This window comes from Salmo trutta, chromosome 3 (genome assembly GCF_901001165.1).
Source record: "Salmo trutta chromosome 3, fSalTru1.1, whole genome shotgun sequence".
NCBI lineage: Eukaryota > Metazoa > Chordata > Actinopteri > Salmoniformes > Salmonidae > Salmo > Salmo trutta.
Genome location: NC_042959.1, coordinates 58,008,632 through 58,035,283, shown reverse-complemented (window position 1 = coordinate 58,035,283; position 26,652 = coordinate 58,008,632). Strand labels below are relative to the sequence as shown.

Genomic DNA, 26,652 nt, shown 5'->3' with positions numbered 1-26,652 from the left:
TGCTTTATCTTGGCCAGGTCGCCTACCTGGTTAAATAAAGGTGAATTTTTTTTTTTAAAGAGTGGGGGAGCACTGGTATAAAAGCTCGCAATGTTCTCCCCCTCAGAGACAAACACACACACTGACCCCCCCCCCCCCCCACACACACACACACACACAGACATACACACACTCTTTCTCCTTGCCTCCCTCTCTCCCATTCTAATACACACATACGCATGCACACATGCACACACACACACAGCCTGGCTGGTTGGCTGTGTGTGTGCAGAGGTAGCATTACTCATCTCTGGGAATGTTCCTCATCTATAATTCATTGTCCTGGGTCCTGACGATGTGACTGCTGTGTGCTCTGCTGAAGTGAGCAAACTGCACCTTCAGCGCCATAAACCAAACTCCTGTAGTCTACTCCAGTACTGTGGGTGGACAGAATACAGAACACTAGCACAATGCATTATTATGAATATTACTCACACGCAGAGGTGCACACACTGAACATGATTCACTTGTTTTAATATGCAACAGAACAATTCTCTATAGGAAATGCAGCTGCTTTTGTATCCCATATATAGCCTATTGTTCATGGGTATGAATAGGTCTCACTCTCCATAAAATAGCCTAGATCCCTGGTTTATGTATTTGATTTATGTGACCGCTGCAGGGGTTAGATTATTTTCCTTCATTCTGGCTCTATGTCTGGCCCCGCCCACTTTTTCAAATGTCACTTCCGGAGCTTGAAAATGACAACCAACTAGTGGTGAGGTGAGGTTTTAATGGGTGCCACTGTAGGGTTAGTTGGACGGGTTTCTTCCCTTTTCCCTGTCCTTTTCTCTTCCCTTTTGCATCACAAAGTGTAATGAATTCACACTCCAGTAGGCGAAAATGCAAGGGTTGAAAAGACAAATACATGAATAGGGAGGTTGTGACAAATTGTCAAAGACTCCAGCCACACTAGTCATAGACTGTTCTCTCTGCTACCTCACGGCAAGCGGTACCGGAGTGCCAAGTCTAGGTCCAAGAGGCTTCTAAACAGCTTCTACCCACAAGCCATAAGACTCCTGAACATCTAGTCAAATGGCTACCCAGACTATTTGCAGTGCCCCCCCCCCCCCCCCCCCCCTTTACGACACTTCTACTCTCTGTTGTCATCTATGCATATCACTTTAATAACTCTACCTACATGTGCATATTACCTCAACTAACCGGTGCCCCCGCACATCGGTACCCCCCTGTATATAGTCTCTATTTTACTGCTGCTCTTTAATTACTTGTTACTCTTATCTCTTATTCTTATCCGTATTTTTTTTTAAACGCATTGTCGGTTAGGGGCTCGTAAGTAAGCATTTCACTGTAAGGTCTACACCTGTTGTATTCGGCGCATGTGACTATTACAATTTGATTTGATTTGACCAGACTCACAAATCCAGTACAGTAGGTGGCAGTGTATGCACCTTTCAGTTGGTTGCGATCCGCCAATACAAATTTAATGAAGAAGAAGAATGGCACGCACACACACACACGCACACACACAAGGAAGTAGACTCAAGAATGTAATGTAGGTAGGCCGTGAATGACTTCACACACCAGTACAGTAGGTGGCGGTATACGCGAACTGACAACCAAATCCTAAAGAAGAACAGACGTAAACAAAGAGCACGTCGCACAGATTCATTCAAACGAGAGGTATGAAGGATTTTTCATATTAATTGAAGCTATTTAACTTTAGAATTACATGGTTTCGTCTCCTTATTATCCTACTTTCAAGCGTTTTCCATTGCTAGTCTTCTGCTTCCAGCTAAATGCTTAAAAAAACAACGATAATGCACTGGAAAGGCTAGCAGTGAGCTAGCCAACAAGCTGCTGTTAGCTATAGTTAACATAACCACGACACTAACAATTCCCCTACCTTTATAGCAGGTCCACTGACGGTTCAACCACAGCGTCAGAAATGAACGGTCAAGCCGATATGGAGGTGGACTACAAGCAGAAATACAAAAATCTCAAACGCAAATTGAAATTCCTGGTTTATGTGAGTCTTCATTTTTCATCCCAGTTGTTAATGACGTGTTATTATTATAACACCTGTTAGCCAAGGAACTGTAATTTACGGAGTTGAACTGTTGTATTTCGCTACTTGTCTCCGTTTAGGAGCAGGAGTGTTTTCAGGAAGAGCTCAGAAGATCCCAGAGGAAGCTGCTCAAAGTGTCCAGAGATAAAAGGTGGGTGGGTGAATCTACAAAGTTTGTTTAGTTTGGACAGATGGGGTGTATTTTTTGGTGTCACAAAACCTTTTACTATGATGTGCTACTAATAAGTACACCCCTGTTGAATGTGTACACACTGTACAAGCATGTTCAAAGTTAAAGCTGGTCGTTCCTTGGCTTCTCTTTTGCAGTTTTCTGTTGGACCGACTGTTACAATACGAGCGGGTGGACGAGGACTCCTCAGGTAGGTCTAAAGCACCAAGTCTCAATGTTTCATTCTCCACAATATCTGTTCTTATCCATAGCTCACCCAATACCGGTCATGCAGTTACCTGCCTTGCTGTAGAGTATTTTCAGTATGGGTCATGTCAGTATGCTGATGTACAGTGTCTGATTGTCATGCTGTGTTTCAGATTCTGATGCCACAGCCTCTTCTGAGAACAGTGAAGGAGAGGGCACCAGGGAGAGAGACGGAGGAAAGAAGTGAGGATGCGGCATGCCAGCAACACAGACAACATTTCAAATTGCACTCTTTCCATCTTTGCCATTCTCTCTCACTGTCTCACTATTTATTAAACCGTCCCTCTTTTGAACTCTCTCAGGAGAAGGAGTAGCCCTGGCGTAGGCCTTCCTTCGTCCTCGTCCTCCCATCTCTCTCTCCTCTCTCGTTCTGGAGTGAACCCTCTCCAGTCGTCCGGCAGTACCCCCTACCTCAACACAGTGAGTTATGATCGCCTTCCCCTCACTGAATCTATACAATCAATAACTATAACATCATTGATTGTTGCCATTATCGTTTTCTCATTACCGAAGATAATCACTGTTTTGATTTGGGGCATTATTAATATTGTTTTATTATATGTTTTCCGTTTATCTTTTGTTGTCTATCATGTTTTATTTTTTTGGGCTGTATTTGTTCCTACAATGTGTGTGTATGTTTGTTTTGGAAATTGTCACGTGTGTGTGTGTGTGTGTGTGTGTGTGTGTGTGTTTTCTGTTCGTATATGTGTGTGCATTTGTGTGTGTGTGTGTGTGTGTGTGTGTTAAATTGACACATGGGGCCTGTGTGTGTGTGTGGCGGGCAGTTGCCCTTCCCACCAGAGTATTTGGCTCCACCAGCTGAGAGAATGAAGAAAGAGAGAAAGACAAAGGCGCCCAAACACAAGAAAGAGACATCGGGGAAGGTGAGAGGGGAGGAGGAGGAGATCACAGATGAGGGAACAGACATGTGGCATGTAGGGTATTGAGTTAGGGTCTAGAAGAGGGTGTTTCTACAGTATAACTGCACTACATATAGCAGGTTAGGTGCAGGCCTACAGTAGGCTATAGGAAGGTCCATAACGTTGGGACATCATCAATGAAGTAACATACTGCCATAATATCCTGGACTCTTCATTTCCAATTCCTGACCATTCATTTAAAGGGTTATTCTTCCTCAGTAGACTAACTACATCCCAGATGGAACCTTATTCCTACCCCAGAGGGCTCTGGTCAAAAGTATAAAGGAAATAGGGTGCCATTTGGGATGCATCCAAGTCATCTACTCCTCTCTTTCTCCATTGCATCTCTCATTCCATCTACCTTATTCCTTTTACCTCCTTCCCCTTAGGTGGTGGCCCCTCTGGCAGCCAACTACCCAGCGGGCCCGACTGCCCCTCCCACATCCAGCGCCTCGTTCAACTGGGTGCCCAGGCAGATGCTGAGTGGAGACGCCGCGGAGGAGGAGGGAGAGAGCGACGGAGACTCAGACAGAGGAGACGACGACAGGGGGGAAGGAGAAGAGGCTGACCTTGTCATCGATATCCCCAACGAGTGAACTGTGTGTGTGTGTGTGTTTGTGCGTAAAGGATTGTTAGAGTGTGTGTGGATTCAACCCCTCCCAATGTCAAATGCTTAGCCAAGCTCCCCCCAGTGGACCTTCAGGTTACTGCAACAATATCTCTCTAAACAATGTGACCTGTCATAATAATGTTACTAATTGACTCCTTTAATGTCATTTTACTGCCTTCTACTGTTATACAAGTCATGGAAGAAATGTTATTGAAGGCATGGACAGCTACAGGACTGCATACGTGTAGCACCTACCTTTTTATAGGAAACTGTCAAATAATTCATTTTCTGTTGGAGATAATGGAGATGTTATGTTTTCTATCAATGACTTTTCAAAATTAAATTGCATTAAAGTGGTAACATTTCAGATGAATGTGGTAGTTGTTGTTGAAAGCCTAATGGACTGGTAGTCTAGTGTACAGTATGTGCTGCACAGACAGTATGTGCTGCCTGGAGACAAAAGCCTTTCATGCTGCATTCACAACCAAGTGGGAAGGTGGTATTTACCACTTACGACTGGGAAAAATCCACTTGAATGCCCCCTTCATCTCGTAATAACTAGTAGGAAACTCGTATATTATCCCTGAGCTCTGACTTCTCGCACATGCTGACAAAGGTCACAGGTGAAGAGCTTAATTATTATGCTGTCGTCTTTCCTCTCTTGTCATCTCACAGAGATTGCGATGGATCGGATTGGATGACTCCCTTTATGAATTTGAGAGTGGATACATTTCCCAATTTCCCTCAGCTTTACCAAACCAAGTGGCGGCTGAAACACAAAATCCAAAATAATTTTGTCTTTATAGCAGAGAAAATGTAATTCAGTCAATAAGCTCTATTTTGGAACCTTAGTGGTGGATAGATTTACTGTGTAATATTCAAGACTAGGCCACTGCTCTAAAATATTCTGCTGCGGTTTCACTGTGCACCCTAATGGGGCATGCTTAAGCACTCGGCTACATACACAGAGGAGTCAGCACTTTCTGAGAGGTGTGTGTTGTAACAGAGAAAATGAACCATTGAGCTGTCCCTCAGACAGCCAAACCTTGTGGAAACATTGTTTGGGAATGCAGACTTACAGGTAACAGGAACTGGTTACTGGGTGTGGGTCTGGTGTGTGTGGACCTAACAGTAATGTGAGGTAAAGGTGTAACCAAAAAGAGCTATGAAAGTAAGGAGGGAGGGAAAGCCAGGTAGCGGTGTAGCTAGAGGGAGAATGTGTGAGGGAGGGAGGGAGGAAGAGTGAGCTTGTCAGTGAGGGAGGGAGAAGCAGAGTGTACGCAAGACTGTGCCCAGACACATACAGACAGCACACACAGTCCAAGGAGAAAGACATGGGTGGAGACGCTGATGGGGTGGAAGAGAAAAAAGAAGGGAGAGATTGAGAAAGGGATAAAAGAACGACATACCAGAGATTCCCTGGCTGTCAACCCTAGCTATCGGCCATTATCCTCTCCCATCTGCGTAGATACAGCACAAACCTCTGGATTATTTACCAGCCTCTCTCTGTGAGTGTGTGGGTTTGCTGAGCTCACCATGCTGCTACTGCGGTGGTGTCCTGCTGGTGTCAGTACTGCAGGCTGGATCTTGCTGGGGCTGACTCTGGAGCTGTCTCTACCAGTCACGGCCCTATCAGAACCAGACCCAGGCTTCTCCCTCTGCAGACAGAGCTTCTACAGACAGACCCCCCCTCTGGGCGGGGGGGCCCTCCTGACCCCCCTCTGTCACAGGCTGCCAGGGGGACAGTTGTTCGCCACGCTCTACCACCCGACCTGTGACGCAGCTGTTTACTCTGCCTTTCATCTCAGCCAAGGATGGAGGGAGAGAGGAGGAAAGGAGGAGGGGGTAAGGGATAATTATTTTATTTCTATTATGTGGAAACAGTGGAATGATTGTCATGCATGGACTGCATAAGCACTACCTTGTACCTTCAGTGTACATTCTCAACACAATCACACAAGTTACAGCGGACATGATCAAACCAACTGTATACCTCTCTTTACCTCCAGTTGTTTTACAATAATGTTTTTGCGATATGAAACTTGTTCAAGTGAAACGAAACTCTCGTCCTGTAGAGACAGTCAACTTACTATTGATATCAACATTCCATGCAAACCTGGCCTTGTTAGAACAAGTCAGAGTGAACAGAAAGATGAATGTGAACAACAGTTTGATATTTGACTCAGATGTCTGTCAGTAGAAAAGCTCCCTAACACTTGACTAGAATGGTCTGCATGGCATGTTATTTCTGCCATGACACCTGAGTAAAAGACGTCCTCGTCTATCCTACTCTATTTACAAACTGCATTGATACTAAATGTACTGTAATGTACAGTAGGCTTTACCCAAATAAAGGCCAAACATTCATTTATCATGATGTTAATACTAATTGTAATCGTGTTTCAATATGTGGACTTTGACTCATGATTCCAAACCTGTCTCCTAGACAGAGAAGGAGGAAGAGGACGAAGGGTACCAGAGTCACCCCCTGGTGATGACCCCAGCCCTGCTCCGAGGGGATGTGGCGGGGGGTAAACCCCAAGCTCACTCTGAATCTCCCCTTCACCAGTGGGACTCCCTGGTCACAGAGCTGATCCAGAGCAGTGTCCTGCCCCAGTGTGGCTCCACAGGGGGCCAGCTCTACGTCCTGACAGGGGCCTCAGGGCTCAGGCTGGGGCCCGGGATGGAGGAGGGTGGGGATGAGGGGTGTGAGGCTGGGGTGCAGTGGTCTGCAATGTGCTGTGCTGGCCCAGAGGGACAGAGTGGGTTCAGTGTGGGGGTAATGAGAGAGACAGGGGGAGAGGAGAGGGTGGTGAGTGTTAAGGAGCTGGAACACATGATTGGAGTGACAGATCTATTTTCAGAGGGTTGCGGGGAAGCAGAAGGGGACATGGAGGGAGACATAGTGATACTGCTCAGTGATGCGATGGTCGGAGTCGTAGAAAAGCAGAGAGCAGTCGCAAGGCCAGACGCCATTGAGGAAACACTAGATGAGACTACTGATCGAAGCATAGAGGCACTACCTGCTGACACAGAACCACTCATCCCTCCCTCAGTGGACAACGAGACACTGGCCTCTGAGTCGGATACAGAGTCGTCCGGCAACACTCTGGTGTATATCATCACCTCCTCTGTCTCCCTGCTCATGGCCCCTCTACGCCCTGTAGTCTCCACCCTCATTGGGATCCCTGGACAGGTGATTACTGATGGAATACAATACTGTGATGGTTCCATATCCTATATACTGTGGGCTACAAAATTACTGGCACCCCTGACTGGCAATGCACAAACAACACTTAAAAAATATAAACAATATAATTATAGTGATAAACTCAAAATACCAACATGTGAGAAATACTGTACTTTATTAATGTTTCAATGGAACCAAATAAAATCATTAAATTATTTCATACAAAATAAATTTGACCAAAATCAAGGTTTCATAATTATTGGCACTCCTCATTTAGTACTTAGTGCAACCACCTCTGGCAAGGATAACAGCATGGAGTCTCTTCCTGTAATGTTTGACAAGGTTAAGGAACACATTTGGAGGGATTTTGGACCATTCCTCTATGCAGATCCTTTCAAGATCCTTCACATTCTTGGGTTTGCGCTTATCAACTGCCCTCTTCAACTCAGCCCACAGGTTTTCGATTGGATTGAGGTCCGGCAACTGAGATGGCCATGGCAGAACATTGATTTTGTTGTCACAGAACCATTTCTGTGTGGTTCTTGAGGTATGTTTCGGGTCATTGTCTTGTTGGAAAGTCCACCTACGGCCAAGTCCCAGCCTTCTGGCAGAGGCAACCAGATTGTCAGCCAAAATTGCCTGATACTTGGTAGAATTCATTATGCCATCAATCTTAACCTCTGGACCTCTGGAATTAAAACAGCCCCAAAACATCACTGACCCCCCTCCATATTTCACCGTGGGTATGAGGTGCCTCTCCTTGTATGCATCTCTGTTTCGACACCTAACGTGCCAATGCTGTATCTGACCAAAACGTTCAATTTTGGTCTCATCTGACCAGAGCACCTTCTTCCAGTCATAATTTAAATGACGTTTGGCTCCAAGCACTTGCGTCTGTGTCTTGGGGTCAGAAAGGGCTTTCTTCTGGCAAAACTTCCAAAGAGCCTGTGGTTGTGGAGGTGGCATCTGATGGTGCTTTTTTAAACCTGGTGACCCCAAGACGCCACCAAGGCCTGCAATTCTTTCACAGTGATTCTTGGGGATTGTGTTGCTTCTCTCACCATCCTCCTCCCTATCCTCGGGGGCAAAATGCATTTGCGTCCTCTACCCATGAGGTTTTCAACTGTTCCATATCTTTTGAATTTTCGAATAATTGCCCTGACAGCGCTCAGTGGTATATTCAATCATTTGTGGATCTTCTTGTTGCCATTACCAGATTTATGAAGGTCTACGACCATGTCCCTTTTGAACTGCCAGTTCTTTTGTTTTCTTCATGGTGTTGGATGACAGCGGGCTATTGCATGTGTGTTACCTCCTTTTTATACCCTAGTGAAACAGGAAGTGATGTAATGGCTCAATATAGTTCCTTTAGACTTAGATAAACTTAAATAAGTGGAATTTAATTTGTGGTTTCATTTTGGTAGATGTTATTTAAAATAATCTTTAAGGGTGCCATTAATTGTGAAACCTTGATTTGGAGGACATTGATTTTTAATTAAATCAATCAATTATTTTGATTGGTTCCACTGAAACATTAATAAAGTACAGTATTTCTCACATGTTGGTATTTTGAGTTTATCTCTATAATTGTATTGTTTATATTTGTTTAAGCATTGCCAGTCACGGGTGCCAGTAATATTGGAGCCCACAGTATATCCGTTTGTATTTCTGATATATTTTTTTATTTCAAAAATATGTTTCTGTTATAACAGACAATATCTTGTAACAGAACATATCTCCTCTCCTCGTCTAGGTGGCCTTTGTCCTGCAGGAGGACCTGGGGGTCCTGTCTGCCCTGCCAGGCGACATCCTCTCTGTGTTCTACAACATGGCGTCTGACCTGGTGTCTGGAGTCGGCTCAGTCACAGGCCTGATACTTGGTGTGGGGGAGATGTGCTTCTCCACTCTGTACTGCATTACAGCACCTCTCGTTGGCTCCCTGTTCACCAGCTGCCAGGACGGGGTCACAGGGGTGGGCACCCTGGCCTGGGATGGGGTGGGCATATTCGGGAGGATCGTGGACAACGCCTGGTGGGTGTCCAGGGTGGTTGGGGACCAGGCGTGGGAGCAGGGTGGAGGGTATGTGGGGTCGGTGGTGTCTGAGATGGGAGGGCAGGTGAAGGCAGTGGGTGGGGGAATGGGGAAGCTGGCATGGAGGTGTGGGAATGGGGTGGGGAACGTAGTGAGTTTGGCAGGAGGGCTGGTAGTAGGGAGTGCGGGAACGGTTGTGGAGAATGTGATGGAAGCCTTTGGGCAGGACCAGAACTGTGGATGGTTTAGGTCTACAGAGAATGTTCATCAATAACGTTGCAGATTTTTTGCAAACCTTGAACATTGTATATCTTGTTCTTATAAAGTATGTAAATATGCACCAGATAGCAAGAGAGAATTGATGGGTACACCGCAATGCCAATGCCTCTAGCTAAGCTGTCTAACATAAACGCATAGTTAGACACACAACACATTTTCATATCTTTTTGCTCCCTAAAGTAGATGACTTCTACTTCTACTACTTCTTAGTTGTAAAGAAGCAGGATCCCAAAAGACTAAAGCTCAGATGAATGGTATATGTGTCAGAAAGGGAAGCAGGGTAGCCCCATGGCCATTTGATCAATTACAATATGGTATTATTTTGGGGAAACATGCTTTTACTGTGTGAGTTCATATGGTAACAGGTGTTAGAATTGATGTTACTTTATGAACTATATGCTTGCTTGATTAAAAAAGGATAATTGATTGATCACATCCACTCAGACTAGTGCAATTTATTTATTTGTGATTCATTCATTTGTCTATCAATATATTTTGCCTTGAAACTGGATCGTTTTAATTTGCACATTCATAACACTGCAATAATTGATCTGAGTGAGAGTCTGGACAAATGTCATGGTCCATTTGGAAAAGGCATTCTTACAGGCCGCCTTGGTGTGGCGGAAATGAATCTGACCAAAGGTCCTTCGAACCAAACATGTGCGCCACATTGCATCAGACGGCCGACTACTGTAATACGCTGCTTATCCGGAACTCATGAGTTGACGTCCCTTTCTTCTTCATTCAACGGTATGGACAACTTGTTCAAGTGCCATTTAGTTTAAAATGATGTATTATATGAAAAGTTTGTGTACGTAATTCATGGTGTAAGGCAGGTGAGTAACTGCCACTTTTTCGGTAAAAAGATGAGGCTGGGGAAATGTAACTCTCAAATTCATAGATGCAGCTATGGATTTTTAAAATTTAACTAGTCAAGTCAGTTAAGAACAAATTCTTATTTACAATGACGGCCTACCGGGGAACAGTGCCTTGTTCAGAACGATCGATTTTTACCTTGTCAGCTCAGGGATTCGATCCAGCAACCTTTCGGTTATTGGCCCAACGCTCTAACCAGTAGGCTACCAGCCGGCCCCAATGCAAGGACTGACCGTTCATGATATCAACCTGATAGTTTAAACTAAAAAAATGTTTGAGACTATACAGTGTTTGTTTACATTTAGCTAACGTGACTTTGTTTACAAACATTGGAGTAAAACAAGTTTATATTTTGGGTTATGATGGTGTACGACCATTGAACGAAGCTCATGAGGCATTTAGCTATGTTATATTTTTCAAGAATGAATGGGTATATATCATTTATTTACAATGGATATAGCAACTACATATTGTCCCTTTTTTAAGTTACAGCTTGCCAAAGCTGATGACTAGCTAGCCGACTAAACTCACCATGGAGTGGAGTTTAGTCCGCTAATGGTTAGCATGTCTTTCCAGTTTGACAGATTTGTTGCACTAGAAAATAGCGCATGAATCGTTGCATAGCTATCTGCGCACGTCTCTGTTTGTGGAGTTGTCTCAGTTTACTTCCCAGATTTGTAGCTAACTTTAGCGTTTGTTACTTAAGAGATGTCACCTTAAGAGATGTCACCTTAGTGTAGCATAACTTAAGTTAGCATACACAAACATGCCCAAAACAGTACCGTTACTGCCTACTGTTATGTAGCTAACCTGCTAGCAAGCTAGTTTTAGCTGAGATTGGATGACTTGTGAAGTGGTTTGCATCCAAATACACATCTGTACTATTTAATGACGCTATGGAAGCGTTATACTTTGCCAGTCATTATATTGTCTGACACACCAATCTGTCATTCTCCCCCCTCTCCTAGGGATGGCTTCGCTCTACGTCTCCCCCCACCCTGACGACTTCAGGAGCCTCATGGCCCTGGTTGCTGCAGAGTTCTGCCCCTCTCGGCCCTGCACACTCATAGAGGACCCTCCTGCCTCCCTGGCCCTGTGCTCTCGCCCCAGCCTGGTGCTGGGCTCTGGGGGAGGTGAGGTGCTCTCTGGGGCCAGTGCTGTTGCATGGTACCTAGCCTCTCAGGGGAAGAGGATAGGGTCGAATGCTAAACAGGAGAGCCAGGTGTGGCAGTGGCTCAGCTTTGCAGACAATGAGCTGACTCCTGTGTCCTGTGCTGTGGTGTTCCCACTGCTGGGGGTGATGGGAGTGGACAAGAAGGTGAGGGAGAGGGTCTCAGTACTGGCAGCAACCCATTCAGTCACAAACACACAAATAGGAGTATAATGGTGAATATTTGCTTAATTTCAAATGAATTGGAATATGGGAGTGATTGAACAATGACAAAGCAAGGGGAGGGAACACTAATCTGGAATATAACATAGCCCAAGACAAATTCCTGTGTTAACATTGTTGATTACCAATCCTTTTTTCTGATGAGTCCATGCAGCTTCAGCAGAGTTCTCATGCTGAGATGATGCGCGTGCTAAACGTTTTAGATAAGAACCTGGAGCCTAGAACATTCCTGGTGGGAGACAGCCTCACTCTGGCCGACATCGCTGTGGCAACCGCAGCACTCCTGCCCTTCAAATACGTGAGCCAAGTCTTTATGTTAACATTTATCTTTTTATCTTATTTGTGTATCCTCTTCCTTATTCTTTAAAGTTAGGAAGAAATGAAAGTATTTGTCTTCTGTTAACAGACTGTCTGGTAAGTGAGTGCTGGGGTGTATTCATTAGGGGAGGCAGGTAGCCTAGTGGTTAGAGCGTTGGGCCAGTAACTGAAAGGTTGCTGGATCAAATCCCTGAGCTGACAAGGTAAAAATCTGTCGTTCTGTCCCTGAACAAGGCAGTTAACCCACTGTTCCCTGGTAGGCTGTCATTGTAAATAAGAATTTGTTCTTAACTGACTTGCCTAGTTAAAAAAAAAAAAAATGCAATTTAGTTTTAAGAACTAAATTAAGTAAATGGACCAAGCAGAACAAAATGGGGTTGCATTTGTCCTATAAAAACGATTGTTTTCGTTGTATAAAACATTTTCCATTTGGAGTAAACAGTTTTTCTTGTAAAATGTTTAGCAACAGACAAAACAAACAACAGAATCGGCATGATGAATACACCCCAGTTGTACTGTAAAGCAATCCGTATTCAATTTCTGTTGCAGATTGCAATTGACATCATCTCAAACATCTTTGCTGATACACAAAGCAACTCGACTGAAATTGCATGCAACATCCAATGTAAGATCTTCCTGTTTCACATTGTTTGAACTCCAATAACATTCCTCTTATTATGTCATACTAGGCCTTGGAGCCGTCCAACAGGAAAGCCCTGACGAATGTGACCAGGTGGTTTCTGACCTGTGTCAACCAGCCTCAGTTTGTCAAGGTCCTGGGACAGATCTCTCTGTGTGAGAAGATGGTGCCCGTCACACCCAAACCCAGCGTTGCTATTGTTCCTGCTGCTAACGCTAATCCAACTGCTGATGCCAACGCTGCCAATGGTAAGAGGCTTAGGCCATGTCTTTGACTGTGAGTAACTCGTCTGGTAGTATGTGTTAAAGATGCACTATGCAGAAATTGCTCCCCCATTTCCTGGTTGCTAAAATTCTAATAGTGCGCCTAATTTCAGTTTATACAACATAACAAGCAAATATAGTGTAGAGAATCACTGTACCATCTAAACCACTGTGAAATATATATTTTCCATAACCAAAAATATTGTATTTTCAGCTGTTTGAATCTGGTGTACAAAAACCGAAAATAAAAGACGTGAAAACTGAACTTGATAACGGGAAGCATAGAAATATTGAAAATAGAACAGGTCTGCTGCTTCTTAGACATGCTTTCAATGAGAATGGCAGATCTATAACACACATTTCTATGTAAATTTGGTTGGGTCGCCCAAAAAGTTACGTTGCAGCTTTAAGAATTTGCAAACGATATGGAATCAATAACATGACAAGCGCCTTCAATTTGATTGTATTTTGCATGCAATAAAACAATTATAATAATTGAGTTGACTTTTATATCTGCAAAGTTGCTTGAGATGATGACATTTGCAACCTGCAAAGGCAACAGAAATTCTGCTCAAGTTTCTTTGTGTGAGATCAGCTTTAGATTGAAGAACAACTTTATTATCCTGTAGCCCAACGGTGTCTTCTTGTCAAGCTGAATGGCAAATCCGTTTCAGTTTTCACTCCATTTGGCATCTTATCAGTTAGTTACATCGGAGGAATATTTTCTGGATACATAGCATCATGAGTTGACTCCGTGTGTGTGTCAGCTTGAGTTTGTTTGAGTGTGTATGTTATTCTCAGAAGTGTGTTTCTCTCTCTCAGGAAAACCGAAGACAGAAGCTCAGCTGAAGAAGGAGGCGAAAAACAGAGAGAAGCTGGAGAAGTTCCAAAAGAAGAAGGAGATGGAGGAGAAGAAAAAGCAAGAGAAGAAACTGGCACCCCCGACAGAGGTATGAAGATTGACAGGTGGCTGGTTTCATTTCTCATTTTCACTGTTGCAAAGACCATTTCTGTGTGGATCAACTGGAAACCAACAAGATGATGATCCTTAAAGTTTTTACAGCCTAGATAAGGTCATTCAGTAGGTGTCTTGCCAATAGGTCTCATCAGTCTCATTCTGGTCTCTCTCCAGAAAAAGGCCAAACCAGAGAAGAAGGACCTGGGAGTGATCTCATACGACATCCCCACCCCTCCTGGAGAGAAAAAAGGTGCTTATTAACCATAGAATTAGGAATTTGAATAATTGAATAGGATCTGTTATTAACCATGTATAATCCACCACTCTCTCTATTATACTCGTGTGTGTGTGTGTGTGTGTGTGTGTGTGTGTGTGTGTGCGTGTGTGTGCGGTGCGTATTAAACTCCTATCTCTCCCTGTGTCAGATGTCCTGAGCGCCCTGCCAGACTCGTACAGTCCTCAGTATGTGGAGGCAGCCTGGTACTCCTGGTGGGAGAAGCAGGGATACTTCAAACCTGAATACGGGGTGAGACTCACTCTCTTTATGTATTTCATAGTTTATGCTTGTTTATGAAATGTGACATTTAACCAGCCCATGGCTGAGGTCATAATCAAGCTATTATGATGTTCTTATATTCTTCAGCGGAAGAGTATCAGTGAGCCGAACCCCCGTGGAGTGTTCATGATGTGTATCCCTCCGCCCAATGTGACGGGATCTCTTCACTTAGGCCATGCCCTAACCAACGCCATCCAGGACTGTCTGACCAGATGGTAATGGGATTCTCTGATTACACCAATCTGCTCTCTCCCTTTCTAGCGGTTTATTTTCACATCCTTTCACCAATCTCACTCTCTTTCTTCTTTCTACCAACATCTCACACTTTCTCTCATTCTCTCTCTAGCCGTCTGTCTCGCTTTCTCTCTTGCTGTTATGACTCTGTCCCACTTTTCTCTTCACCTCTCAACATTCATGTCTTGTCCCATTCTCAACATTCTGCAGTGCTGTAATCTAGTTCTGTCCTTATCATTTCCTGTTTCCTCCCCCTCCCCAGGCACCGCATGCGTGGCGAGACGACCCTGTGGAACCCAGGCTGTGACCACGCGGGCATCGCCACCCAGGTGGTGGTGGAGAAAAAACTGATGAGGGAGAGGGGCATGAGCCGTCACGACCTGGGGAGAGACCAGTTCATCCAGGAGGTCTGGAAGTGGAAGAACGAGTGAGTGGAGGAAGGAGAAGGAGAGAGGGTTTCAAAAGAAAGAACAACAATAGAAGTGGAAGTAAGAGCTAGAGTTCCTCTCTTTCCTCCCTCACCCTCTTTCTTCCTCCCTGCGCTGTGTTGTAGGAAGGGAGACCGTATTTACCACCAGCTGAAGAAGCTGGGTTCCTCTCTGGACTGGGACAGAGCCTGCTTCACCATGGACCCTGTGAGTTTACTATCATTTACATTACCTGTCACCTTTTACTGTGTCATCATGGACAACTCATGAGAGCTTTATTAGTCTAATACATAAAGTATTATGTCTAGACTGAGCCTTTACCAACGTTGTAATGTTCCCAACACTAAACTATTGTGACTCCCTCTCTAGAAACTGTCCTATGCAGTCCAGGAGGCGTTCATTCGTCTGCATGAGGACGGCGTGATCTACAGGAGCAAGAGGCTGGTCAACTGGTCCTGCACCCTCAACTCTGCCATCTCAGATATAGAGGTATGATTCTGTTGTGAAATGTTTTAAACCGTTTTTGAAATGTCCATTCTGTTGCATACTATAATGAACACTCCCATGATGCTGTATTGTCCAGGTGGATAAGAAGGAGCTGACTGGCAGGACTCTGCTGCCCGTGCCTGGCTACAAGGACAAGGTGGAGTTTGGAGTACTGGTCTCCTTCTCCTACAAGATAGAGGGATCAGGTAAGACAGAGAGAAAGGGGAGAGTCATTTTGGGCTGGGGAGGTACAGGGACACGGCTTTATCTTGAGTGTTTCTGTCAATTATGTTAATTGATCTCGCCCTTCCTCTATTTCTGTCTTCTTTTATCACCGTAATTTCCGGACTATTAAGCGCACCTGAATATAAGCCGCACCCACTGAATTACATTTTTTGATTTATTTTGAACATAAATAAGCCGCACATGTCTATAAGCCGCAGGTGCCTACCGGTACATTGAAACAAATGAACTTTACACAGGCTTTAACGAAACACGGCTTGTAATAAAAATAAATAGGCTTTAACGAAACACGGCTTGTAACAAAAATAAATGGGCTTTAACGAAGCACGGCTTGTAACAAAAATAAATAGGCTTTAACGAAACACGGCTTGTAACAAAAATAAATAGGCTTCAACGAAACACGGCTTGTAACAAAAAAATAATAATTAGCAGTAAACAGTAGTCTACCAAGAAAGTCATTGGTCACTATCTTCCTCCTCCTGTGCACTGAAGTCATCTCCTTCGGTGTCGGAGTTGAATAGCCTCAGAATTTCTTCATCCGATATTGGATCGTTTTCATTGTCGCTCTCGTCACTTTCATCCGGAGGCAAATCTCCACGCAATGCTCCACGCTGTCAGGACCCACAAATTTGAGAGCGGGAAAAATCCATATAGTAGCCGCGTCATTGTTTAAGCCGCGAAGTGCAAAGTGTTGGAAAAAAGTTGCGGCTTATAGTCCGGAATTTACGGTAAATGTCTCTCCCTGTCTCCCTGTCAGATGAGGAGGTGATTGTGGCGACCACTCGTATAGAGACCATGCTGGGAGATTCTGCTGTGGCCGTCCACCCTGCCGACCCCAGATACCAGGTCTCTACACCCCACACACACACACCCTGCCGACCCCAGATACCAGGTCTCTACACCCCACACACACACACCCTGCCGACCCCAGATACCAGGTCTCTACACCCCACACACACACACCCTGCCGACCCCAGATACCAGGTCTCTACACCTCACACACACACACCCTGCCGACCCCAGATACCAGGTCTCTACACCCCACACACACACCCTGCCGACCCCAGATACCAGGTCTCTACAACCCACACACACACACCCTGCCGACCCCAGATACCAGGTCTCTACACCCCACACACACACCCTGCCGACCCCAGATACCAGGTCTCTACACCACACACACACACACCCTGCCGACCCCAGATACCAGGTCTCTACACCACACACACACACCCTGCCGACCCCAGATACCAGGTCTCTACACCCCCCACACACACACACCCTGCCGACCCCAGATACCAGGTCTCTACAACCCACACACACACACCCTGCCGACCCCAGATACCAGGTCTCTACAACCCACACACACACACCCTGCCGACCCCAGATACCAGGTCTCTACACCACACACACACACACCCTGCCGACCCCAGATACCAGGTCTCTACACCACACACACACACCCTGCCGACCCCAGATACCAGGTCTCTACACCACACACACACACCCTGCCGACCCCAGATACCAGGTCTCTACACCACACACACACACACCCTGCCGACCCCAGATACCAGGTCTCTACACCCCACACACACACCCTGCCGACCCCAGATACCAGGTCTCTACACCCCACACACACACACACACCCTGCCGACCCCAGATACCAGGTCTCTACAACCCACACACACACACCCTGCCGACCCCAGATACCAGGTCTCTACAACCCACACACACACACCCTGCCGACCCCAGATACCAGGTCTCTACACCACACACACACACACCCTGCCGACCCCAGATACCAGGTCTCTACACCACACACACACACCCTGCCGACCCCAGATACCAGGTCTCTACACCACACACACACACCCTGCCGACCCCAGATACCAGGTCTCTACACCACACACACACACACACACACACACCCTGCCGACCCCAGATACCAGGTCTCTACACCCCACACACACACCCTGCCGACCCCAGATACCAGGTCTTTACACCCCACACACACACCCTGCCGACCCCAGATACCAGGTCTCTACACCACACACACACACCCTGCCGACCCCAGATACCAGGTCTCTACACCCCACACACACACCCTGCCAACCTTCCAATACAGACATTCTTTGGGAAAATCCATGAAAGGTTATACTTTCTTGACATTTAAATGTTGTTTTGATTAATGTTTTTGTCATTCTAATTGAGAACTAACACGTTTTGGTTTATCTGTGTCTCTCAGCACCTTAAAGGGAAGATGGTGCTTCATCCCTTCTGTGACAGGAAGATGCCCATCGTGTTTGATGAGTTCGTGGATGTCAACTTTGGAACGGGTACTAACCATGCTGTGTGGCCATGTGGCTGTCCTGGAGTAATCTGGTGGTCTAAGGAATAGTGGGATACTGTTAGTTTGTATGGTTGAGCTGTACGGAACCTTGTCTCTCTCTCTCCACCAGGTGCTGTGAAGATCACCCCAGCCCATGACCATAATGATTATGAGGTTGGAAACAGACACAACCTGGCCTTCATCAACATCCTGGATGAGAATGGCCTGCTCATCAACGTGCCGGCTCCATTCCTGGTACAGTACACACGCACTACTTCTTCACCTGGTACAGTACACACGCGCTACTTCTTCACCTGGTACAGTACACACGCGCTACTTCTTCACCTGGTACAGTACACACGCGCTACTTCTTCACCTGGTACAGTACACACGCGCTACTTCTTCACCTGGTACAGTACACACGCGCTACTTCTTCACCTGGTACAGTACACACGCGCTACTTCTTCACCTGGTACAGTACACACGCGCTACTTCTTCACCTGGTACAGTACACACGCGCTACTACTTCACCTGGTACAGTACACACGCGCTACTTCTTCACCTGGTACAGTACACACGCGCTACTTCTTCACCTGGTACAGTACACTCGCGCTACTTCTTCACCTGGTACAGTACACTCGCGCTACTTCTTCACCTGGTACAGTACACTCGCGCTACTTCCTCACCTGGTACAGTACACTCGCGCTACTTCTTCACCTGGTACAGTACACTCGCGCTACTTCTTCACCTGGTACAGTACACTCGCGCTACTTCTTCACCTGGTACAGTACACTCGCGCTACTTCTTCACCTGGTACAGTACACTCGCGCTACTTCTTCACCTGGTACAGTACACTCGCGCTACTTCTTCACCTGGTACAGTACACTCGCGCTACTTCTTCACCTGGTACAGTACACTCGCGCTACTTCTTCACCTGGTACAGTACACTCGCGCTACTTCTTCACCTGGTACAGTACACACGCACTACTTCTTCACCTGGTACAGTACACACGCACCACTTCTTCACCTGGTACAGTACACACGCACCACTTCTTCACCTGGTACAGTACACACGCACTACTTCTTCACCTGGTACAGTACACACGCACTACTTCTTCACCTGGTACAGTACACACGCACTACTTCTTCACCTGGTACAGTACACACGCACTACTTCTTCACCTGGTACAGTACACACGCGCTACTTCTTCACCTGGTACAGTACACACGCGCTACTTCTTCACCTGGTACAGTACACACGCGCTACTTCTTCACCTGGTACAGTACACACGCACTACTTCTTCACCTGGTACAGTACACACGCACCACTTCTTCACCTGGTACAGTACACTCGCGCTACTTCTTCACCTGGTACAGTACACTCGCGCTACTTCTTCACCTGGTACAGTACACACGCGCTACTTCTTCACCTGGTACAGTACACACGCACTACTTCTTCACCTGGTACAGTACACACTCACTACTTCTTCAACTGGATCTTGTCTTCATGCTGTCTAGTAGTTGTGGTGTGTTGTCACTCTCTTTTTCTTCCTTTTCCTCCTTGTTCTGTGTGGTATCTGTTTGGGAACTTCCTCTTTTTCTCTGCCTACCTCCTCTCTCTCTCTCTCGTCTCTCAGGGTATGAAACGTTTCGAAGCGAGGAAGGCTGTGCTGCAGGCTCTGAAGGACAGAGGCCAGTTCAAGGAGACCAAAGACAACCCCATGGTGGTGCCTGTCTGCAGGTGTGCTACGATCAGTCCACATTACGAGCACATAAGGACATATTATTTCAGCTTCACGTGCATCAGTGGGCGAAATGGGGTCACATCTGTGTGAACATGTTAGTGAGAAAATTCTGTATTGAATGTGAGTGTGTTTCTCTTCCCCAGTCGTTCTAAGGACATAGTGGAGCCGCTGCTGAAGCCTCAGTGGTATGTGGACTGTGCTGACATGGGCAAGCAGGCAGCTGACTCGGTCCGGGAGGGAAGACTCAAAATCATCCCAGACCACCACCATAAGACCTGGTTCAACTGGTTGGACAACATCAGGTAAGTTTACACTACACCCCTCCCAGTCCCTTCCTCTCTATCACCACCATAAGACCTGGTTCAACTGGTTGGACAACATCAGGTAAGTTTACACTACACCCCTCCCAGTCCCTTCCTCTCTATCACCACCATAAGACCTGGTTCAACTGGTTGGACAACATCAGGTAAGTTTACACTACACCCCTCCCAGTCCCTTCCTCTCTATCACCACCATAAGACCTGGTTCAACTGGTTGGACAACATCAGGTAGGTCACCTCCATCTCCTTTCTGGTTCTGCTTTCCTCTTCCCTCTATACCTCTCTTTTGTCATCAGTCTTTCTCATTCCTCGCTGTCCTTCCAGTTCTACTCTTTAATGTGCTCCATCTCTCTACGCATTACAAGGTGACCCGCCACACTCTCTCCATTATAGAAAGTGGATTACAGATACTGGTTAGATCCCTAGTTAAAAACAGGGAGCACCTCTACTCCAGCACCAAACCCCTTTTATTCTTTAGTGTTTCATCTGTCACCAGTTGTGCTCAGGTTTCCTCACCCCTCATCCCTCTCTCGTTGTCCCTCCCTCCCAGGGACTGGTGTATCTCTCGTCAGCTGTGGTGGGGTCACAGGATCCCAGCCTACTTTGTCACCGTGACTGACCCTTCAGTCAAACCAGGAGAGGTGAGATCCGTTTCTCTCTCTCTCTGATTTTCTCTGTGTCATTTAAGTCACACCTGTCCAAACAACCCATGTCCCATCTCTCTGGCTTCCTTCTCCCTTCTTCCTCCCTTCCTCCCTCCAGGACATGGATGGTCATTACTGGGTGAGTGGGAGGACAGAGGAGGCGGCCAGAGATAAAGCTGCCAAGCGCTTCAACGTTTCCACTGACAAGATCACCCTCAGACAGGGTAAGATCTCTCAAATGATGATCATTTACAGTGTAATGGAGTATTCTGCCCATTGCCCAGTGATTTATGTTCACTTCCTGTGTTACAGATGAGGATGTCCTGGATACATGGTTCTCCTCTGGTATTTTCCCCTTCTCCATCTTCGGCTGGCCCAACGAGGTGAGGATGTGGGGGTGTGTGTGAGGGTGGGGGTGAGGCCGTGTGTGTATTAAAGTTAACATATGCTTTCCATAGTTCCTGTATTGATGATATTGAATGTGTGGGTAAGGTGTGTCTAGAGCTGAGTGAGTGATACCCTCTGTGTGTAATACAGGTTATCCTCTCTCTGTCCAGACCCAGGACCTGAGTGTGTAATACAGGTTATCCTCTCTCTGTCCAGACCCAGGACCTGAGTGTGTAATACAGGTTATCCTCTCTCTGTCCAGACCCAGGACCTGAGTGTGTAATACAGGTTATCCTCTCTCTGTCCAGACCCAGGACCTGAGTGTGTAATACAGGTTATCCTCTCTCTGTCCAGACCCAGGACCTGAGTGTGTAATACAGGTTATCCTCTCTCTGTCCAGACCCAGGACCTGAGTGTGTAATACAGGTTATCCTCTCTCTGTCCAGACCCAGGACCTGAGTGTGTAATACAGGTTATCCTCTCTCTGTCCAGACCCAGGACCTGAGTGTGTAATACAGGTTATCCTCTCTCTGTCCAGACCCAGGACCTGAGTGTGTAATACAGGTTATCCTCTCTCTGTCCAGACCCAGGACCTGAGTGTGTAATACAGGTTATCCTCTCTCTGTCCAGACCCAGGACCTGAGTGTGTAATACAGGTTATCCTCTCTCTGTCCAGACCCAGGACCTGAGTGTGTAATACAGGTTATCCTCTCTCTGTCCAGACCCAGGACCTGAGTGTGTAATACAGGTTATCCTCTCTCTGTCCAGACCCAGGACCTGAGTGTGTAATACAGGTTATCCTCTCTCTGTCCAGACCCAGGACCTGAGTGTGTTCTATCCAGGCAGCCTGCTGGAGACGGGTCATGACATCCTGTTCTTCTGGGTGGCCCGCATGGTGATGATGGGCCTCAAACTCACTGGCAAGCTGCCCTTCAAAGAGGTGGGGCTCATTTGGAAGTAATTACCTGCTGCCTGCCTCTGACCGGTGTAGCATGTTTCATTGATTACAGTGGGGACAGCCTGTATAGTAATGGCTGTATAGTAAGGGCTGTGTTTGATACTAGGTGTACCTCCATGCGGTGGTGAGGGACGCCCACGGGAGGAAGATGAGCAAATCTCTGGGGAACGTCATCGACCCTCTGGACGTCATCACAGGCATCTCTCTAGAGGTAACACACCGTGCTCCCATGGGGGCTGTTGTACTGTCTGCTTTATTAAGCAGCTGTTCCAGGCTCTGAGGCCCTTTATCTGTCTCTCCTAGTGGTGCGCCCTCAAACTGAGCTGAGTAGGGTTTGGAGGTATCCACATTTTCTAACCATCATACCGTTTCTGTACCATTCAAGGGTATACAGTATTACCGGAAATGCACACAAGGGGCACAAAACTATTTAGGCAACAGGGATCTTGATCCAGGAAGGGACTGAATGTAACCAATAAGCTGTAACCAAGAAGCTTGATCTAGCAAGTTAGCAAACCAAATGCATAGCTGGAGCCCTGAGCTGGATATCATCTATTTGACACATCGTAGGTTTCTTCTAGTTATAAGCAGTGATGAAGCACACCTCCCCCAGCAGAAATACCCCGGTATACAGTATAAACAGAACAAAGCACCAGGACACAGATAATGTCTCTACTGACCCTTTGTGTGTGTGCAGGGTCTGTACGCCCAGCTGCAGGACAGTAATCTGGACCCAGTAGAGGTAGAGAAGGCCAAGCAGGGACAGAAGTCAGACTACCCCACTGGTATCCCAGAGTGTGGCACAGATGCCCTCCGCTTCGCCCTGTGTGCCTACACCAGCCAAGGTACATCACTCACTAGTGCCATCTGGTGATGTGGCTGTCATGTTATGGCTGGCATGCCATGTACACACCAACACAACCCGTTTTCCTCTCTCAGGCAGGGACATTAACATGGATGTGAATCGTATCCTTGGTTACCGTCACTTCTGTAACAAGCTGTGGAATGCTGTGAAGTTTGCCATGAGGACACTGGGAGACAACTTTGTTCCTTCAGAGAAAGCCCAGGTGACATCTCTACTACAGTATCTTTATCTAGGCCCATTCATTGTGTGTACTGTAGTGTCATGCCCATGTAAATGAAGGAAAATAAAGTTGCTTCGAGAAAATGCTTTTAATTTGTTAGTGAGTGAAAACAGGTCTAGGTTTATATCTCTGTAAAATGTCCAATTATCCTCCTGTCAGCTGTGTGGGGAGGAGAGCGTGTCAGACCGGTGGATTCTGTCCCGTCTGTGTTCTGCTGTGGGGCAGTGTAATGCAGGGTTCCAGGCCTACGACTTCCCAGCTATCACCACAGCCATCTACAACTTCTGGCTCTATGAGCTCTGTGACGTCTATCTGGTGAGAGTCTGTTTGCCTTGTCTCTGTCTGCCTGTGAGTGGTGTGTGTGGGATTAATATATTACCACTCAACTTCCTGCTCCCAACCTCCATCCTCGTCCCTTCTCTACCTCCCCCCTCTAGGAGAGTGTGAAGCCAGTGTTCTCCAGGGCGGAGGAAGACAGTGGGTCTCGGAGCCAGGCTGTAGTCTGCAGACAGACTCTGTTCACCTGCCTGGAGACCGGCCTGCGCCTCCTAGCTCCCATCATGCCCTTCGTGGGCGAGGAGCTCTACCAGAGGTTGCCACGGCGACGATCCCAGGATGGCCACCCTAGTATCCATGTCACGCCCTACCCTGAGACTGAGGAGGTGAGGGAGAGAACTTTATATTGATACACTGAGTACACGGTATAATAAACCACCGGGCATGAGTTTTGACGACTGTAATTTGCGGTTGTTGTCTGACCGTCGTCTCTGTGGTCTCTAGTTCTGCTGGCACAGTGAGGATGTGGACCGTCAGATGGAGTTTGTGATGACCGTGGTCCGGACCATCCGTTCACTCAGGGCCGACTACAACCTGACCAAGACACGTGCCGATTGTGAGTTCATACATGACCACAAGCACTGTACTATATGTACTACTTACTTATAGCAAGGGTGTATGATTTAGTAAAAATTGGCATGATAATCTACTTTGGTGACTAGAACACTTCTCATAGCGTTGTTTTATTATAGCCCTAACCCCCTCCCTCCCCAGGCTACCTCCAGTGTATAGACAGTGAGACGATGTCTCTGGTGGAGCAGTACAGTCTGCAGATCCAGACCCTGTCTCTTTCCCAGACCATCCAGCCCGTCCCAGCCACCGGGGCCGTCCCAGAGGGCTGTGCTGTGGCCATTGCCTCCGACAGGTGCACCGTCCACCTCATGCTCAAAGTAAGAGGTCAATTTTACTGGCTTCAACCGCACATTATTCTGTGTTGTGATTGGCTACCGGTGTATACTAGAGTCATCTGATGACTGTGCCAAACCAGACATCTGTTTATTCCCTAGTAAAAGTGTTACTTTTTCCCCTGTTTTTACAACCGTTTCCTTTTCTCCTCGTTAATCTCTCTCCCAGGGCCTGATAGACTTGGAGAAGGAGGTGGCCAAGCTGACTGTGAAGAAGGGAGAGCTGGAGAAACAGATGGATAAACTGAGAGAAAAGATGGATAAGAGTGACTACAAGGAGAAGGTGCCTGTTAAAGTACAGGAGCTGGATGCTGACAAGGTAAGGAGGGGGCAGAGAGAATGTCATTACTCAGGTTTTAGTTTGGGAAAGTGGGGCATTCCCACAGTAAACCCTTTGCTTGGCTCTGCTTGTAAAGTGAGATTATCAGTCGCTTCTGAAGTGTGTGGTGACCTGTGATCCTGCTCTCTAACCCTCTTCCAGCTGCGTCAGAGCCAGACGGAGCTAGAGAAAGCAACGGAAGCCATAGACAACTTCAAGAGAATGGTGTAACCTCTCCTCCGTCCCCTTTCACAATATGGTTCTTATAGTGAGCTCCAAAAGTATTGGCACGGTGACTGAATGTGTTGTTTTGGCTCTGTACTCCAGCACATTGGATTTGAAATGATACAGAGGTTAAAGTGCAGACTTTTAGATTACATTTTTGGGTATTTTCAGCCATATCGGGTGAACATTTCTACATGAATGTGGATGCAATTACGAATAATCCTTTGAGAAATTTAGACGCACAAATATCATACACACACCCCCCCATGTCTTGGGTGTATGATTTGTGCCTGTAACTTATCATTATCCGCAATCATGGTAGCATCCATATTAATATAGAAGTGTTTAGAAACATTCTATTCTTATTTACAAGTGACAATGTATTTGCTGTTCATTTCTAATTGGGCACAAAATGTTCTGAAACAACCTGGAAAGAGACTACATAGTCATTTCACCCAATCTGAATGAAAATACCCTGAAGTTAAAGCTGAGAGTCTGCACTTTAACCTTTAATCCAAAGTGCTGGAGTACAGAGCCAAAACAACAATTTCACCCTCCTGTTATTGTCTCATGTCAAAGTACTATGCCAATTTCCATAAAGGATTCTCTGGAGGAAAGTGAATGAATAAAGACATTAGACAGGCCGGGATCTCTGCTCATTTGGTGAAATTATTAGGTCCAGGAGTTTTTCCTGACCTGGAAAACCTCAAGGCCCTAGTTGTCTATAATTAGGGCCTGGAACTTTGATAGTTATGGCCAGGAATAAAAAAATTAGACATGCAAGATTGCAGTTTCATAATACAAAAATTATTTTGCCAACATTTTATTTAACAGGATCCAGCGTCCACAAGAAAATAGTACAAAAAAAAGGTAGAACATGAGGATGGCCTGGCTGTATTTGTAAAAAGTAGATCTTTGTCTAGGCTTAATCTAAGGCTATCAAAGCCAATTTGTTGAGTAGTTGAAATAATTGTATACTTTTTAAAATGCAGCCAGAGGGAGGAAAGGAGGGAGAGACAAGCTCCTTGTTCCCTTTAAAGATGCATCTTTCCTTCCTTGTAATGTAGTCAAAAGGTAATAGGATGAAGCCTTTAAAAAAAAAAAAATCCAATCACCTAGAGATCAGTGCTTACTTTATGGAAGGGTGCATTTGAAATATTAAGCAATAAGGCACCTCGGGGGGGGTTGTGGTATATGGCCAATATACCATGGCTAAGGGCTGTTCTTATGCACGACGCAAAGCAGAGTTCCTGGACACAGCCCTTTGCCGTGGTATATTGGCCATATACCACAACCCCCCCGAGGTGCCTTATTGCTATTATAAACTGGTTACCAATGTAATTAGAGCAGTAAAAATAAATGTCCTACCCCTGGTATACAGTCTGATATACCTCAGCCAATTAGCATTCAGGGCTGGAACCACCCAGTTTATAAATTAGTTAGTTCTGACAGTAACAAACATTCATCTG

The 26,652-nt window shown here is 46.2% G+C and overlaps 3 protein-coding genes across 6 annotated transcripts; all 3 read left to right on the top strand.

The window, feature by feature from the left end:
- The first annotated feature begins 1,509 nt into the window (after window positions 1-1,509).
- ino80e (INO80 complex subunit E) lies at window positions 1,510-4,407 on the top strand. 2 transcript variants are annotated; one of them, XM_029742918.1, is made up of 8 exons: window positions 1,521-1,683; window positions 1,915-2,029; window positions 2,149-2,219; window positions 2,396-2,448; window positions 2,618-2,687; window positions 2,807-2,924; window positions 3,290-3,388; window positions 3,814-4,407. In XM_029742918.1, the coding sequence occupies exons 2-8, from the start codon at window positions 1,949-1,951 to the stop codon at window positions 4,018-4,020; spliced, it is 699 nt and encodes a 232-aa protein (XP_029598778.1). In that variant the 5' UTR covers window positions 1,521-1,683; window positions 1,915-1,948; the 3' UTR covers window positions 4,021-4,407. The 2 variants fall into 2 exon arrangements, with proteins under 2 accessions (XP_029598781.1, XP_029598778.1); XM_029742921.1 differs by lacking the exon at window positions 3,290-3,388 and having other exon boundaries at window positions 1,510-1,683.
- An 859-nt stretch (window positions 4,408-5,266) lies between these two features.
- LOC115180709 (uncharacterized) lies at window positions 5,267-9,973 on the top strand. The gene is made up of 3 exons (XM_029742917.1): window positions 5,267-5,879; window positions 6,481-7,230; window positions 8,978-9,973. The coding sequence occupies exons 1-3, from the start codon at window positions 5,571-5,573 to the stop codon at window positions 9,527-9,529; spliced, it is 1,611 nt and encodes a 536-aa protein (XP_029598777.1). The 5' UTR covers window positions 5,267-5,570; the 3' UTR covers window positions 9,530-9,973.
- A 215-nt stretch (window positions 9,974-10,188) lies between these two features.
- vars1 (valyl-tRNA synthetase 1) lies at window positions 10,189-25,832 on the top strand. 3 transcript variants are annotated; one of them, XM_029742902.1, is made up of 30 exons: window positions 10,189-10,284; window positions 11,379-11,728; window positions 11,949-12,101; window positions 12,811-13,009; window positions 13,847-13,974; window positions 14,157-14,232; window positions 14,408-14,508; window positions 14,626-14,753; window positions 15,035-15,199; window positions 15,326-15,407; window positions 15,570-15,689; window positions 15,784-15,892; window positions 16,687-16,775; window positions 18,176-18,266; window positions 18,390-18,514; window positions 19,897-20,000; window positions 20,148-20,306; window positions 20,875-20,965; window positions 21,087-21,192; window positions 21,281-21,351; window positions 22,170-22,295; window positions 22,420-22,524; window positions 23,011-23,158; window positions 23,253-23,380; window positions 23,558-23,713; window positions 23,836-24,060; window positions 24,179-24,290; window positions 24,449-24,624; window positions 24,809-24,958; window positions 25,121-25,832. In XM_029742902.1, the coding sequence occupies exons 2-30, from the start codon at window positions 11,381-11,383 to the stop codon at window positions 25,187-25,189; spliced, it is 3,840 nt and encodes a 1,279-aa protein (XP_029598762.1). In that variant the 5' UTR covers window positions 10,189-10,284; window positions 11,379-11,380; the 3' UTR covers window positions 25,190-25,832. The 3 variants fall into 3 exon arrangements, with proteins under 3 accessions (XP_029598762.1, XP_029598763.1, XP_029598764.1); XM_029742903.1 differs by having other exon boundaries at window positions 10,190-10,284; window positions 11,958-12,101; XM_029742904.1 differs by lacking the exon at window positions 10,189-10,284 and adding an exon at window positions 10,353-10,370.
- Window positions 25,833-26,652: the final 820 nt, after the last annotated feature.

Excerpts from the sequence above, each read along its gene's own strand:
- vars1 (XM_029742902.1), top strand. The coding sequence starts at position 11,381 with ATGGCTTCGCTCTACGTCTCCCCCCACCCTGACGACTTCAGGAGCCTC. Across the intron at positions 14,754-15,034 it reads CAGGACTGTCTGACCAGATG|GCACCGCATGCGTGGCGAGA; the intron begins GTAATGGGATTC and ends CCCCCTCCCCAG. Across the intron at positions 23,381-23,557 it reads TTCCTTCAGAGAAAGCCCAG|CTGTGTGGGGAGGAGAGCGT; the intron begins GTGACATCTCTA and ends TCCTCCTGTCAG.
- LOC115180709 (XM_029742917.1), top strand. The coding sequence starts at position 5,571 with ATGCTGCTACTGCGGTGGTGTCCTGCTGGTGTCAGTACTGCAGGCTGG. Across the intron at positions 5,880-6,480 it reads GAGGAGGAAAGGAGGAGGGG|ACAGAGAAGGAGGAAGAGGA; the intron begins GTAAGGGATAAT and ends CCTGTCTCCTAG. Across the intron at positions 7,231-8,977 it reads TCATTGGGATCCCTGGACAG|GTGGCCTTTGTCCTGCAGGA; the intron begins GTGATTACTGAT and ends CTCCTCGTCTAG.
- ino80e (XM_029742918.1), top strand. The coding sequence starts at position 1,949 with ATGAACGGTCAAGCCGATATGGAGGTGGACTACAAGCAGAAATACAAA. Across the intron at positions 2,449-2,617 it reads GGTGGACGAGGACTCCTCAG|ATTCTGATGCCACAGCCTCT; the intron begins GTAGGTCTAAAG and ends GCTGTGTTTCAG. Across the intron at positions 3,389-3,813 it reads AGAAAGAGACATCGGGGAAG|GTGGTGGCCCCTCTGGCAGC; the intron begins GTGAGAGGGGAG and ends CCTTCCCCTTAG.